General features: G+C 36.9%; 1 protein-coding gene across 1 annotated transcript in view; it reads left to right on the forward strand.

Moving 5' to 3' along the window:
* Positions 1-17,318, forward strand: part of KPNA3 (karyopherin subunit alpha 3) — a 92,740-nt gene that overhangs the window by 55,221 nt on the left and 20,201 nt on the right. The window contains exons 7-10 of the mRNA XM_058276785.2: positions 1,364-1,449; positions 3,988-4,074; positions 4,439-4,608; positions 5,812-5,856. Of these exons, the coding sequence (XP_058132768.1) occupies positions 1,364-1,449; positions 3,988-4,074; positions 4,439-4,608; positions 5,812-5,856 (388 nt within the window). The remainder of the gene's footprint in view (positions 1-1,363; positions 1,450-3,987; positions 4,075-4,438; positions 4,609-5,811; positions 5,857-17,318) is intronic.

Raw genomic sequence — 17,318 nt, forward strand, 5'->3', positions numbered from 1 at the left:
ATTGGTTGGTTTTTATAAAGGGTATTTATTTGGGGTAGGAGTGTACAGATACCAGGCCATAAAGTTACTTCCCTCACCAAAGTCTATTTCCATGTGTAGGAGCAAGATGACTGCCAACATCTATGGAGGGTTCAGGCTTCCTGGGTTCCTCCCTTCCAGGGTCTTGCTTCTTCCTGGGCTCAGGGTTCCTCCCTTCCTGGGGCTTGCTTCTCTTTCCTTTGTGTGCTTACTTCCCAAGGCTTCAGCATCAAACGCCAACATCAAAAACCCTAATTCTGTCCTTTGCCATGCCTTTTATCTGTGAGTCCCCATCCACCAAGGGGTGGGAACTCAATGCCCTAATGATGTGGCCCAATTAAAGCCCCAGTCACGCCTAGGCACAGACCAGATTACAAACATAATCCAGTACCTGTTTTTGGAATTCATAACCATATCAAACTGCTACACTATGCTACCTCAACGTAGATAATTCCTGAATATCTTTTAACAGGTCTCTCCAAAATTAGCCTTTAATCTTTATTATACCTTTCAGCATTCCATTGCCTCCAATATTAATTTTTTTAATCCCCTTTTCAAAACCATTAGTTGCACCCCATACTTATGTATGTCTATAGAATAAATTTTAAATTCTGAAACCTGGAATTGGAGACACTCTTTCCCCCTCCTCACAAACACACACATACTCACTTAGATAACCTGTCTTTCAGTTTCATCCCATTATATTTTTGCATATCTCCTTGACTTTAGTTCCCTTGGTCTGTTTTCTTGTCAATCCATAAATATCATAGTCATTCCACCTATCAGTGCCTTGCTTTTTCTATCCGTCTTTCAGAAACTAACTCAGTTTTAACTTTCTTTGTTAGGTCTTCCATCAGTAATCCAAATTTTTTAATCTCATAATTTCAGCAAAATTAAACAGCCTCATCATATCTCCAGTATGAAAAGTAGATATTATAGTGAAATCAGATGGGGTCTCTGCTTTAAGGCCAACCTAAAGGCTTAGCAATAATTCAAGTTAGGTGACGAGGGTCTAAAATAACACAGTACTATTAGAGGTAATGGCATAAATGTAAAAATTATTTAGGAGGTAAAATTGGCATGACTTACAGATTAGATGTGGTGTCTCAGAGAGAAAGGAGCCAAGGAAAATAATGTCTGGCTAAGTGTTACCACTATCAGTGGAGATAAAGAAGCAAGTTTATAGTGGCTAGTGGCTTTGGGAGCCAGTCTCCAGATGGAGCTATCCAGCAGTTAATTAGAAACCCAAGGGGAAGTTCAGGGACAAGGTAAGGGATAGTCATATCTGAGGTTCATCAGTATAAATAGTAGTTATGTCTCTGAAAAGATGTTTGTTTTTTTACAGTCCTTCTTTACAGTTTGAAGCTGCTTGGGCGCTAACTAATATAGCATCAGGAACTTCTGCACAGACTCAAGCTGTTGTGCAGTCTAGTAAGTATATTAACTCCCTTACTCTCTGGATATATATATTTTTTAATGATGGTGAGGAAATGGAATTTTGTAGCAAAGACTGAATTTGATCTTGTAGCATTTTTTAACTGGTGAATTTCATAATTTGCTTTGGGCTACATACCGTTTCCTAATACTAGGTGTATTATTCATCCAAAGGGGTGCTGATGCAAAATACCAGAAATCAGCTGGTTTTTATAAAGGGTTTTTATTTGCGGTAGAAGCTTACAGTTACGAGGCCGTAGAGCATAAGTTACTTCCCTTGCCACACTATTGCCACATACTAGAGCAGGATGGCTGCCGACATCTGCATGTGTGTTTGTGCTTCCTGGGTTCCTCTCTTCCCAGGGCTTGCCTCTCTCTGGGCTCAGCTGCTCATTCTCTGGTCTGTGCAGCTGCAAACTATCAGGTGAATGGCTCATCTTTCTTCCCAGGGCCTTCTCTCTTTACTCACAACCAAGTGCCTCTGTGTGCTTACTTCCCCAGGCTCCAGCTCAAAAAACCTCCACCCTACTTTCTCTGTAGTGCAGTTTCTCTGTGAGTCCCCTCCCACCAAGGGGGTGGGGACTGAACATCATTATGATGTTGCCCATTCAAAGCCTTAATCATTATTTAATCAAGTAAAAGTAAAATCTCTGAAGCCAGTACACTCTAATATGCCCACAGGAAAAGACCAGTTTACAAACATAGTCCAGTATTTCTTTTTGGAATTCATCAGTAATATCAAATTGCTATACTAGGTTTTAAATTTCTGTCTCTAATACCACCAAATTACTAAGTGGCATATGCTTTTTCGCTTTTTTTTTTTTTTTTCTCTTTTCACTTTTGCTTGCCTCAAGCTCAAGAGGAGGCCAACTCTTATTGCTGTGTTATCCAAACTGACAAAAGCACTTTGAAAAGAATTAAATGCCATCTGGTTGTTGCCAAGTACACTGTTTCTTAAGTATGGGAGACTTAGCTGACTTAAGGTGGTACTCAAGATAATTTTAAGTAATACATGATGTAACAATAAAGTTACATTGAATCATGTAGTAAGAATTTACCTCAGTTTTTTTCAGCTATTTCAGTACTGTCTTCCAAGTTAGATGTTAGTTGTAAACAAAAGGGAACAGGCCTTCGACTAGTGCTTTCAAAGAGAGGCTAGTAGGTACTATTAAGTAACTCTTTTGTTCTCATTTTGTGTATCTTTTGGTCATCTTCTATTCATGGTAAGTAATACTGGCCATCTTTTTACAGAAGTGATAAATAAAATTAGCTAAGTTAAAAATGTGAGTCATTTGGAACCCTTATATGTTGCTGGTGGGAACTGTAAAATGGTACAGCCACTTTGGAAAACAGTTTAAATGTAGTTACCATATGACCTAGCAATTCCACTACTAGCTATTTACCCAGGAAACAAGAATACATATGTCCATACAAAGATTTATGCACACATGTTCACAGCAGCATTATTCATATTAGTCAAATATTGAAAATAACCCAAATGTTCATTAGAGGATGTCAAAAAACAAAACGTGGCATAACCTTCCAGTGAAACCTTTCCAACCACAAAAAGGAATCAAGTACTGATAACATGCAGCAACATGGGTGAACCTCAAAAACATCATGCTAAATGAAAGGCCCCAGACAGAAAAAAACACATACTGTATGATTCCATTTATAAGAAATGTCCCGAATAGGCAAATCCATAGAAACAGAAAGTAGATTGGTGGTTACCAGTAAGGGCAGGAGCAGGTAATGGGGCTGCTAAGAGATACAGGACTTCTTTTGGGGGTGATGGAAATGGGCTAAAATTAGATTGTGGTGATTGCTGGATAATATAAGTACTAAATACTAAAAACCATGGGTATGTATTATTTAAATGGGAATTGTATATGTAAATTATGGTTCAGTAAAACTGTTAAAAGTGAGTCAATTTGAAAAATAATAAATAATACAGTGCACAGGTACAGCAAAAAATCTTAAAAGTAGTACCTAATTGATTGAAATATAAGAAAAAGTGATTTAGCTTATTCGTAGTTTCCTACCAGGAAATGGGTATGGTACCATTGTTTTAGGATTTGGGGAGATGGTTAACATAAGTTATGTAAAGTATAAGGATTATAATAATAAATTATTTAAAATATAAGGTAGACTTCATATGGGATTAATCAGTTCTCTGAGAAAATCCCATTTCAGGGATGGGGATTATATTGACTGAAATATTATATTTGAGGATACATGTTTGGGATAGAGGCTGCTCTTTTATGTATCATAGGTAAGATTTAATGCTGCTGTTTTTTTTTAGTTAATATAATCGTAAATTTAGATACTGTCAATTACTGTGTTACTCACATGTTAAGGGAAAATACTGAAATTGATTCAATTTTAGGGTAAAGGGTATTTGCCACATTTATTCATTTAGTGAACTGTAATTGGGCAATTACAGTATGCCAGGCTCTGTGATTTTATCAACTTAGGCTCAGATCTATATGCTCTTCAACTTTTTGCCAGTTTAAATATTATTTTTTTATATTATAGATGCAGTACCTCTTTTTCTAAGACTTCTCCATTCACCACATCAGAATGTTTGTGAACAAGCAGTATGGGCTTTGGGAAATATCATAGGTAAGTTGCAGGTTTGAGAAAGACTCCAGTTAAGAATCTTAATTAACTTTTTTCCTACATTGGCATAGCCATTACATACTATGTTTCCTCTAAATTTAATGTGGGTTGACTATCTTCTTGCCTCACAAAATACTAACTTAAGGTGGTAACTCTTTGACAAGAATAATACAATTTGCTATCAGGATGGGTAGGTTAAATTTTGTTCCCCAATTCAGAATCTGGAGAAGCAGTAATTCTTGATGCCCTTGACTTATGGTGAGGAAACATAGAACATCAGTGTCCCAACATGAGCCATTGCATACATTTCAGACTATCTCATCTTGAATGTAATTTTTTTTTTTAAATACAATTTTCATTTCTGTAGGTGATGGTCCTCAATGTAGAGATTATGTCATATCACTGGGAGTTGTCAAACCTCTTCTGTCCTTCATCAATCCTTCCATTCCCATCACCTTCCTTCGGAACGTCACATGGGTCATTGTCAATCTCTGCAGGAATAAGGACCCCCCACCGCCTATGGAGACAGTTCAGGAGGTAAATGAAGAATTGTAAAGGCCAGATGGTATATTTTCCCTATGTTTATGCTTTAGGTTTTCATGCACAGGGAATAAAATAATGCATATAATGATTTCATTGCAGGTATGAGATTTTCAAAGTAAAGTGCCATATTTATATATTTTTTGAGCATCTCGTAGCACCTGAAAGAATGTCACTCCATTCCTAATTCTTATTTTTAATGACTTTTTATGAAAAGAAATGTTACTAAAACTTGAAACAAAAATACAAATGGAGGATTTTTTGAAAGAAATTTGCTTTATTACTGAACTGCATTGTTGATTTAACACATACTGAAAAAGTGAAGGACTGTTAAAGATGAAACTATAGTATACTTATAGGTAAATGTTCTTGAGTGAGTTTGCATTAAGTCCATTGGGGATCTCGCTTGATGTCTGACAAAATTAGTGGTCTTAAAAGTGGCTTACTTTGTGTTAAATCTATTGATTAAAGCAAAGTAAAAACTTTCCATTTACATCTAATTCGTAAATGGACCTGAGTATATTGTTTATGAAAATCCTGTGTAACCTCTATTCATTTAACCATATAGAGAAATGTTGGGTATATATTTTTGTAATTGGCAACTTTAGCCAGCTTCTTCTACCTTTCGTTGTTACTGAAAGGATTTTTAGTGTGATTTCTACCCACCCCCATTCTCCCCTCCTTCAGTTTTTTAAAAGGATCTGTAAGGCCTAAATTCAAGAAACAGAGCTTTATACAACCAGATGGATTAGCTGTAATTTTCTTGACTAAGTCTGAAGTGAAAAACTTTAATTGGAATCAAGTAATTTATTTTTAAAAATTATTTTTACTTTGAGAAGGTAAGTGAAATGTTTGCAGTTTTTAAAATTAGCTTTTTTTAAATAGCTATGCTGCTAATACTTGCATCTCCATTCTTTCCACTTGACATAGGTCATAAAGAAGTTTCTTGAAAACAAATTTTTTTTCATTAAGGTACATTAAACTCTGTCAAATTTATTTGGATGATTTAATTGTATATCTGAAATATGCTTTGGGATTTTCAGAGTGATCTTATCAAATTTTCATTTTCCTAATAAAGGAGATTTAAACAAGTTTAAAATTGTATTTCCAGTCCTACAAACTTCCTTTTGAGTAGCAATTGTTTATTTTTACAAAGTTAAAATCAACTTGTATTATTTATCATTTATCTTCTTTCCTTAGATTTTGCCCGCATTATGTGTCCTCATATATCATACAGACATAAATGTAAGTAAAACAAAACTTAGATTTGGGATTTTGCTCTTTTTGGGGACTGGACGGGTTCTTTAAATCATTAGGCTTTAAATAAATGCAGCATATATTTTATCAACATTTCAAGCTTCTACAATGTATAAGTATTCAAAAATAGGATTAACCTCCTTAAAAAGGGGAGCGGGTGGTAGTGGCTGTAGCTCAAGTTGTTGAGTGCCTGCTTCCCATACATGAGGTCCCAGGTTGGGTCCCCAGCACCTCCTAAAAACACACAAACGTAAAACCAGCTCTCACTGGGGAGCAGATGTAGCTCAGTGGTTGAGTGCCTGCTTCTCTTGTATGAGGCCCTGGGTTTGTTCCCCAGTATCTCCTAAAAATAAAAGGGATTAAGGTTAGATTATATTTATAGCTTAAATCATCTAAACAGCAGAAATGCTAACTTACAGAAGAACTATCACAAATGTGGTTTATTTATCTGTATCATTAGTGGTGTTTAATATTAGTAGTAGTATTATATTTGTAAAATGGTTAAAACCTTAACAAAGCACCTTTATTTCGTTTGATCCTTACAACAGGTAGGCAGGGATTGTTGTCCCCGTCTTACAGAATAAGAAGAAACTGAGCCTCAGGGGAGAGCTGCGTGATTTATCCGAGGGTGCAGCGCTAGTGGGGTTAGAACTGGTATTTAAGCGGAGGTCTCTAGCGAATATCCTGGGCACTTCCCACTAAACCCTACTGCCTCCCAGGTGACGACCTTTTGAGGTGCAGTAGTGGATGGAAAAGCATTTCTAGACAATTCTTTCAGTGACCATATTTTGGCATAATGTTTAATTTTATACTATTTAGGCAATCTGGAATCCTCCTAAATGCAGCAAGGCAAATGTTATTCTTCCATGGAATAAAATGTTGGATAAATTTCAGTGAATGGAGTGTTGGCATAGCTTTTATTGTTCCAACCCATTCTTTTTCTGATTTGTTGTATGTTAAAAATTGAATCACATTTTTCTAGCTCATTTTAGGATGTTAAGCTCTTAGGATGGAATATTTTAAAGATAACTGAAGTCACTTTGTGAAATGTCATAAAAACTAAGTAAAAGATGCTTATATACTATACTATTTCAAAATGGTTATAAAGTACCTTAACATAAATCATTAAAGTAAATTTCTTGAAAGAAGGAAGTAAAATTATGCAAAAAAAATTTAGTTGTTGCTGCTGAGTGCTAAGTTTAGTTCCAAGTTTTCTAACAGCCAAGATTAAAAGAAAAATAAGCAAAATAACTGATATGTTCATCAGGACATTGTAGAATTATAGGCAAATCAAAGCTTCCCCCATCTGTTGGTTGTGTTTATACGAAAGTAGTGAAATTAAATTGATAAAGTACTGTGGTTATAGGTATATTTGTCCAGTTTGGCAAACAGTCACAGTTCTACACAAGTCAGAAGTATGCCATGAGCTGTGGACTCAAAGAAAACAGAGACCCTGCCTTCTAAGACCTTGCCATTGAGAACAGGTGAAGACGGGCAGGAATGAACACTTCTCAAGAACTCACTGTAATGAATCTCTTACTGTAGTTTCCTTTTATCTGATAAGCACCTTTATAAGTCTAATCCTGTTTTACAAATAAGGAAATTGAAACTCAATTAAGTTAATTAACTGGCTCAGGTCAGACAGTGGATAAGAGCCATAGCTGAGAAGTGAAGCCAGGTCTAAGGTCTATGCTCTTTCCTTCCACAATCCCACAAATATATAATAAGTGTAGAAACAGACAAGCAAAACAAGCATATTGGAGGAATGAGCGAAGTGCTAGATTATGGGAGCAGAGATCACTCTGTCTGGTAAATCAGAACGCTTCACTGAAGAAGTAACATTTGAGATGATCATTGTAAGGAGGAAGTTGGTAGTGGAAGTGGTGACAAAAATGGTGAGGCACGGTATGGAGCACTTTCCATGTGTTAACTTATTTAATCCTTAGAACAATTCTCTGTGACTGATAGCATCACATCCATTTCACAGATGAGGTAAAAGAGGCTCACAGTGTTAATTAACTTGGCTAAGGTCATACAACTAGAATGAGCAGGATTTTTGTCAAGTTGAAAAAGTCATTTCAGGAGCATGAGGAAAGGTATTAAAGACTCAAGACAATATATGGGGGAAGCGGATTTGGCTCAACTGATAGAGCGCCTGCCTACCACATGGGAGGTCCAGGGTTCAAACCAAAGGGCCTCCTGACCCACGTGGTGAGCTGGCCCACGTGCAGTGCTGATGCGCGCAAGGAGTGCCCTGCCATGCAGGGGTGTCCCGCACATAGGGGAGTCCCACGCAAAAGGAGTGTGCCCCGTATGGAGAGTCACCCTGTGTGAAGAAAGCAGAGCCTGTCCAGGAGTGGCACCACACACATGGAGAGCTCATGCAGCAAGATGATACAATAAAAAGAGACAGATTCCTGGTGCCACTGACAAGAATACAAGCAGACACAGAAGAACACACAGCAAATGGACACAGAGAGCAGACAATGGGGGGAAGGGGGGTGGAAGGGGAGAAAAATAAATAAAAATAAATCTTAAAAAAAAAAAGAAAATATATGAAGGGTTTCGAGAGTACAGATATTTAATAATCCCCTTCATTTGCCATGGAATTAAGTTACTGGGTTTTTGAATCCTGTATTAAGGATTTAGGGGCTTTTTCTTTCAACCAGTGCAGAATCATTAAAGATTTTTACATAGAGGAGTGATAACATTCACAACTGTTACGGGCGGATGACTTAGGAAAGGTCTGGAGATTGTGGAGTGGGGAAAGTTTGTAGGTAGACCTATTTATCATAGTAGGTCTAAGGAAGTTGATAAAGGTCTGATCTAGAAAAAATAAATAGAGGAATGGTTAGGAGAGGGAATTTTTGAGATTTGACATGAAGTGAGTGAACTTGGAGGGGAAAGAATCCAAGAGGAGAATAAAAAATACATGGAGGGTACTTATGCCATGAACCGTCAGCAGTGATAAGGCAGAAGGATGAGGCTTTTCGAGAAAGATGATGGACTTATTGTATGATAGACATGTTGAACTTCATTTACCTGTTGTTACTTCCTGGCATTATTTCCAAGAAGCAAAAGACAATACACATTTTGGGACTTAATAGTATGTAAGGTAATGATAAAACCATCCGCATTGAGTTAAAGTGCATAGGGGAGGCTGTATTTCAGAGATAAGGTCAAGAATTAAATGCTAAACAATGCCCTGCATTTGAGCAGTGGCAGCTGGAGAACCAGCAAAGGAGTTTTTAAAGCCAGAGAGAGAGAGAAGCATACATTGTGAAAGGAAAAGTGGGGAAAATAAAAAGGTAGAGATTTGTATGTTTTAGATCATACAGTGTCAAGAGCCACTTACCCTTTTTAAGTAGGTGACAGGTAGCTGAAGAATTTTGGTTAAATTTTTATTTTGGGGTAATAGATTTTAGGGAACTGGACTTGGGAAGACAGATTGGTGATGGTTTGGATGAGAAAAAATTAGGGCCAGTACTAAAGCCCAAGGTATTGGGAATAAAATGGCACGGGGAGACTTTAGAAAAGTTTAGATGCTGACCTTTGCTGGATTTGATATGAGTGGTGAGAGAAGAGAAGCAAGGATAATACCAAGTTTTAAACTTGAGATTTAGGGTAGGACACAACAGAACACACTAGAATGGCTGTAGCGAGAGGTATAAAACAACAGTGGCAAATAAGAAAACTGGAGAAGAAATTGGTCTGGAGAGTGGGTTTTGGGCTTTACTATGCCTATGGGCTGTTAGAAGGAACGCCTGAGTATTGACGCTGACCCTGAGGACTTTGGGGGCAATCTAGACTGATCCATGTCAGTCCAGTTGGGCTCTTTAAAGCTGATATAGTGGGAGCCATTCTGTAGCATTTAGTTCATCTGTCCTTCTTGAAGCTGTTTACCCATGTCTTGACCTGCCTAGACAATTCTGAGTGTCACCTAACATTTGATACATACCTAAATTATTTTATTGCTGATACAAGCGAAGTTAGTTAGTTGTAGCAAATAGATTGTATTCTGAAACTTGATTATTGGTGACCCTTAGTGATAATTGTGTCGGGGATCCCCAAGACCACCCTCAGCTTTGATGATTTGCTAGAAGGACTTGGAGAACTTGGAAAGCTACTTTATTCACAGCTACTTTTTTTTCTTTTCCATTAAAAATTTTTTATTGAAGTATGCCATTTATACATGAACATACACAAACAATAAATGTATAGTAAAAGTTGCAAACTTACAAAAGAAAAATGCATAACCTCATACAGGGCTCCTGTACGTCACCCCACCACCAACACCTTGCATTGTTGTAAAGAATTTGTTACAGATTATGAAAGAGTATCATCGGATTATTACTATTAACCATAGTCCATAACTCATGTTTGGTGTATTTTCCCCCAGTCCACCCTATTATTTGTTGTTGCTGTTCATAAACCATACGGTTTACCTAAAATATACAATCAGTGGTATTTGGTATAATTCACAGAGTTGTGCATTGATCACTTCAGTTAATATTAGAGCATTTTCATTACTCAAAAAAAAAAACCACTCTCATACCCATATGTAAGCAGTACTAATTAAAAATCCTATGATGTGATTTCACCATTTCTGTTCATTTCCAAATGTTTACAAACAACTTTTTACCAATTCTGCACGGATTAAATCTCAGCTTTCCATTCTCTAACCACATTCTGTTCTTGGTGACTTATATTCTCGCTATTAAATCCATGATTTTGCTCATTATATTTAGTTCATAATAGCGAAGTCATACAATATTTGTTCTTTTGTGCCTTGCTTGTTACACTCAATGTAATGTCCTCCAGCTTCATCCACATTGTCATATGCGTTGCAACTTCATTTCTTCTTGGAGCTGAATAATAGTCCATCATATGTATATACCACATTTTGTTTATCCATTCTTTGGTTGGTGGTCACCTGGGTTGTTTCCATCTTTTGGCAATGGTGAATAATGTTATGAACATCTGTGTACAGATGTCTGTTTGTGTACCTGCTCTCAGATCTTCTGGGCACATATCTAATAGCGGTACTGCCAGGTCATGTGGCAGATCCATATCCATCTTCCTTAGGAACCACCAAACAGTTCTCCACAGTGGCCGCACCATTCTTCATTCCCACCGCGAGTGAATGAGTGTTCCTCTCCCACACTTGTAGCTGTCTGTTTTGTTTTGTTTATTAATAATGGACATTCTAGTAGGTATGAAATGATCTCATTGAGGCTTTGATTTCCATTTCTCTAATAGTCACAGCTACATTTTATTACAGCAAAAGGATACAGATTAAAATTGGCAAAGGCAAAAGATACATAGGGCAAAGTCCACAAGAGATCAGGAGTGAGCTTCCACTTGTCCTCTCCCAGTGGAGTTGTATGGACAGCGCTGAATTCTCCCAGCAGCCACGTCTAACAACGCTTTTGAAGTATTGCCACCCAGGGAAGCCCATCTGAGCTGTGGTGTCCAGGGGATTCTTAGGGGTCAATCATGTAGGCATGGTGTGACTGTATGCCTAATCTTAGCAACTCAGTCTCCAGACCCTCCTCGCTCCCCTCCCCCAATTTCAACTTACACAGCGTGGCCCAGGGTCCCAGGTAAAGAAAAATAGGCTGTCATCGTCAATCGCATTGTTAGCAAAAACTCTCTGGCATTATCCAGGCTTTTGGGTTTACAGAGAGACTCAGGCAGAATAATCCAAGGAGCCAGAAGTTGCCTCCCAGCAGCTAGCCATGGCCAGTCCTTTCTTTGGAATTAGCAGAGTTAATAAGTACCCCAAGCCTGCTGAGTTAACCCTTTGCTACATGCGAGGATGTTATAAAGGGTATATATTTGGGGTAGGAGCTTAGAGATACCAGGCCATAAAGCATAAGTTACTTCCCTCACCAAAGTCTATTTCCACATGTTGGAGCAGCATGGCTGCCAACATCTGCCAGGGTTCAGGCTTCCTGGGTTCCTCTCTTCCCAGGTCTTGTTTCTTTCTGGGCTCAGGTTTCCTCTCTTCCTGGGCTTGCTTCTCTTTCCTCTCTAAGCTTACTTCCTGGGACTCCAGCTTAAGACTTCAGCATCAAACCCTAAGCCCTAACCATAACCCATCAAACTCCAACATCAAAACTCCAATATTAAGAACTCTCAACTCGGGAAGTGGATTTGGCCCAATGGATAGGGCGTCAGCCTACCACATGGAAGGTCCACGGTTCAAACCCAGGGCCTCCTGACACATGTGATAAGCTGGCCCACATGCAGTACTGATGTGTGCAAGGCGTGCTGTGCCACGCAGGGGTGTTCCCCACATCGGGGAGCCCCACGTGCAAGGAGTGTGCCCCATAAGGATTGCCGCTCAGTGTGAAAGAAGTGCAGCCTGCCCAGAAATGGCTCTGCACACATGGAGAGCAAACTTTTTTATTTTTATATGGTCAAACTTAGCAGTCTTTTCTGGATTTTATCTATTTATTTATTCTTGATTTTATCTGTTTATTTTATCATGTTAATCTTTGCATAAATTTCTGTTTTCTTGAGTACTTTATCAGAAATGGGTAATGAATTTTTCATTGTCTGGATATAATCATATGATTTTCCCCCTTAAATTTATTAATATGAATTATATTAATAGTGATCCTAATATTGAACCATTTTTCTATTCCTTGAATAATCTCACTTGGTTATGGTGTATAATTTCCTTAATGTGGTTTGGATTCCTATTTACTAATATTTTATTTAGAATTTTTGCATTATTAGTCACCTAAATAGTAGTGGTCTGCAGTTTTATTTTTTGTGCTTTGTTAAGTTGTAGTTACTAATGTTATGCTTTACTGCTTTAGTGAAGTTTAGATATTCATGTTATGGGACCTTCATTTTCCGTGCTCTGGGGCAATTTACAGCATTGGGACCATCTGATCTTTGAAGATTTGATAGACACGAAACCTTTTGGGTCTTGATACTTTTTATATGGTTTTAGTTTCTTATTTTCTCTATTTTTGCTATGGAAATTGGTTTGTTTAAGCTCCCTATCTCTATTGGAGTCAATTTTTGTAAACAGTTGTTTTAGGAGATTATTCATTTAATCTGGTCTTTCACCTTTCTTTGCATATAAGTTCGTAGAGTATCTCTCTGTGATTTTATTTTTTTAATTTACTGTTTCAAGGTTATTTTTGCCATCATTTCTTATTTGTGTTCCTTCTCCTCCTTTATGACTAAGTTAGCTAAGAGTATTTCTTTGTAATTTTTTTCAAAGAATCAGAATTTTTATTAATTAGATCTACAGTTTTTCTGTTCTTTACCTCATTAATTTCTCCTTTTGTATTTATCATTTCTTTCCTCTTGCTTTCTTTTAGATTTGCTCTGTTTTTTTAGGTTTTGAATTGGGATTTATTTATTTCCATTATTTTAATTTTGTAGTATATATTTTTAAGGCTATGAATTTTCCTTTGGTACTGCTTTGAATATGTCTCATAGATTCTGATTTGTGTTGTTTTCATTATAATTTAGAAATTTTATAGTTTTGTTTTATATTAACTCTTTCATCCAAGAGTTGTTTAATGTAAGACTTAAATTTCCAAGTAGGGAAGTTTTTTGGTTTTTATTAATGTCTAGAGTTTTTTCTTTTTCCCTTGTAATAGTTCTGTTGGATTTTTCTTTAATGGAATTTACTGATGTTTTCTTTGGACTTGATATATGGTTCTTGTGTTCCATATGCAAATTATATTATCCATTTTCAGGGTATAAAAGTTTAGTATATACTCATAAGAGCTATATCCTGATTTTTTTATTGACCTCCCTTGTATATACTATTCTTAGACTGTTTTAATTTTTTCTCTTGTATCTTTTTGTTGCTGCTTTAAAGTGGTGATTGGTTGGAGAGTTATTTGGTGTTTAGATGTTATTACTGTTGCGTCTTCATTGTAAATTGTGGCTTTTGGCTTTATAAAGAGCCCTTCTTTGTCCTTTTAAATGTTATTTAGTCTAATTCCTACTGGTCTCATAACAGGATTGTGAGCCCTGCTTTCAAATTATTGTCATTTACTTAACATACCTTTGCTCATCCCTTTATTTTTAGCCTTTCTGGATTACTTTGCTTTAGGTGTGTGTCTTATATACATTATAGAATTGGCTTTTGTTTTGTGAGCCAGTTTGAAAATCTTTTTCTGGTTATAGGTGAGTTAAGCCCATTCACATATATTGATATGTTATTAGGTTGGTGCAAAAGGAATTGCAGTTTCAGACTTTGACTTTTAAATCATTATAACTAGGTTCAAACACATCTTTATTAATCAAAATAGGAACCATTACAATCAACACATTTTTGACGATGAGAAGTAAGGTTTTTTTTATCCCTGTAGTGTAAAAATCCATGTTTCGGGATTCGATAAACTCTTGGAAAGCATTTTTTGCCTCCTGGTTGTGGAAGTGTTTTCCCTGCAAAAAGTTGTCAAGATGCTTGAAGAAGTGGAAGTCGGTTGGCGACTGATCAGGTGAATATGGTGGATGAGTTGTAGTCCAGTTCGTTCAACTTTTGAAGTGTTGGTTGTGCGACATGTGGTCAGGCGTTGTTGTGGCAAGAATTGGGCCCTTTCTGTTGACCAATACTGGCTGCAGGCATTGCAGTTTTCAGTGCATCTCATCCATTTGCTGAACTTACCTTCTCAGATGTAACGGTTTCGCCAGGGAACAGAAAGCTGTAGTGGGTCAGATGGTCAGCAGACCACCAAGCAGTGAGCATGTTTTTGGTGCTAGTTTGGCTTTGGGAAGTGCTTTGGAGCTTCTTGTCGTCCAGTCAGTGGGATGGTTGTCACCAGTTGTTGCATAAAATCCACTTTTTGTCTCATGTCACAATCCGATGGAGAAATGGCTCGTTGTTGTGTAGAATAAGAGAAGATGACACTTCAAAATGATGATTTTTTAAAATTTTTCATTCAGCTCCTGAGGCATGCATTTATGGAACTTTTTCACCTTTCAAATTTGCTTCAAAGGCAGAACAGCCCTAGAATGAGTTCATTGACAACTTTTCCTGTAATTGTAAGAGGATCAGCTTCAATGATTGCTCTCGGTTGTTGTCAGCTTCCGATGGCTGGCCACTACGCTTCTCATCTTCAAGACTCTCGCTCCTTTGCAGAACTTCTTGAACCACTGCACTGTACTTTCATTAGCAGTTCCTGGCCAAATGTGTTCTTAATGTTGTGACTTGTCTCCGCTACTTTTTGACCCATTTCGAAATCAAATAAGAAAATTGCTCGAATTTGCTTTTTGTCTAACATTATTTCCATAGTCTGTAATAAATATAAAATAAACAGGAAGTAATCATTAGCAAAAAACATAAAGCAAGTAATGGACATAAAAATGATGTGTGACAACCACATTTATTTAAGAATACATTCCAATATCAAATGGCATATTTCAGCAATGCAAAACTGCAATTATTTTTGCACCAACCTAATAGTTTCAATTCTTTCATATTATTTTGTGTTACAATTTCTGTGTGTTTTATTTTCTACTTAGTGTGCTTTCTTTCTTTTCTCTTTTTTTTTTAAAGTTCTTTTGATATTTAAGAAGATTTGTCTTTTTTTTATACCTTTTGTAATGTTCTTTCCTTTTTTACTATCTGGTTTGATAGTCTTAAATGGTGTTTTTTTACTCATGTCATTTACCTGTGCAACAATCAATGAATTTAATCCATTTTCTATTTTCTCTCACTCTTTTCCTCCCATATTTGAATCTTTAGGTTAATGTGTTTTGTCATGCTTGAAAAACTTTCCTGTCATTATTTCTTCAAAAAAATTTTTCAGCTCTTCCTCTCTTTCTGGTACCTCTGTGACATAAATATTAGATCTTTTTTTATTGCCCTGGAAGTCCCTGAAATTTTGTTTCTTTTCAGTCTTATTAGTCTCCGTTGTTCGGCTTCAACGATTACTGTTGATCTATCTTTGAGTTCACTGATTTTTTCCCCTCTCGTCTTCATTCTGCTAGTGAGTCCTTCCAGTTAGTTTTCAATTTCAGTTACTCTATTTTTTCAGTTTTAAAATTTCCTTTTGGTTCTCTATGTGTTTATGTTCCCATTAAGCAGTCATTCCCCATTCTCCCTTGCCCCCAACCCTGGTAACCTCTAATCTACCTTCTGTTCTTGTGAATTTGCTCTTTCTAGATATTTCATGGAAGTGGAATTATACAGTATTTGTTCTTTTCTGTCTGGCTTATTTCACTTAGCGTAATGTTTTCAGGGTTCATCCATGTTGTAGTATGTATTGGACTTCATTCCATTGTGTGTATATACCATGTTTTGCTTATCATTGATATGTTGGTGGACATTTGGGCTGTTTCCATCTTTTGGCTATTGTAAGTAATTGTGCTGTGAACATGAATGTATAAATATATCTGAGTTCTATTTGCAACTTTTTTCGGTGTATACCTAGGAGAGGAATTTCTGGTTATATGGTAATTCTGTTTTAACATCTTGAACTGCCAAACTATTTTCCACAGGAGCTGTGCCATTTCACATTCTTACCAGCAATGTACGAGGGCTCCAATTTCCCCACATCATCACCAACACTTGTTATTTTCTATTTTCTTAATAATAGCCATCCTGGTGGGTGTGAAGTGGTATCTCATTGTGGGTTTTTTTTTTTCCGCAGTCAAACAATTTTAATCAAACTAGTGGTAAGCAGTAAAAGTACAATTACATGAAAAGACCATATCATGTTTAAACAATTGTTCATTGTCTTTACTTGCAAGGTGTTGAAGGTGGGACCCACTCCTGAATTTTCTTTCTAGTGGTGGAATAAGGTACATATTGTTCTGGAGTGCAGCTCACGTTGAATTTATGGTTTGCCCAAATGAATTTATGAGCAGTAGGTGATTTTGTTGTTGGGGGATCATCAGTCATGCAGGAAACCCATGACCCCATTCACGGGACATCATGCTTCCATCTACATCCCAGAATGTTTTTGCCATTCATTTCAGTAGTATAAGTAACCCATTGGTGATGACCAAAAAGCTGCTTGTTGTTTTCATAGTATTTGTTTCCATATTTGTCTTGCCCAGCTAATTTACTAACCCTGACATCATTTGCCCTGGAGAACCCTGGGAGATAGCTGCAGAGACCACCGTCGCCCCAGAGTTCCTGCAGCAGTGCTTCAGGATCTGTGCTGACTTCATCTTTCTCCACTCATTGTGGTTTTGATTTTCCTTTCTTTAGTGGCCAGTGATGTTGAACATCTTGTCATATGCTTTTTGAGCGTTTATCTTCTTTGGAGAAATGTCTATTCTAGTCCTTAACCCAATTTAATTCGGTTGTCTTTCTGTTGTTGAGTTGTAAGTGTTCTTTATATATTCTGGATATTAAACCTCTATCAGATAAGTGATTTGCAAATACTTTCCACCATTCTGTAGATTTTCTTTTCACTTTCTTGATAATGTCCTTTGATGCACAAAAGTTTTAAATGCTTATTAAG

The sequence above is a fragment of the Dasypus novemcinctus genome, chromosome 15 (assembly GCF_030445035.2).
Source record: "Dasypus novemcinctus isolate mDasNov1 chromosome 15, mDasNov1.1.hap2, whole genome shotgun sequence".
In the NCBI taxonomy this organism is placed as follows: domain Eukaryota; kingdom Metazoa; phylum Chordata; class Mammalia; order Cingulata; family Dasypodidae; genus Dasypus; species Dasypus novemcinctus.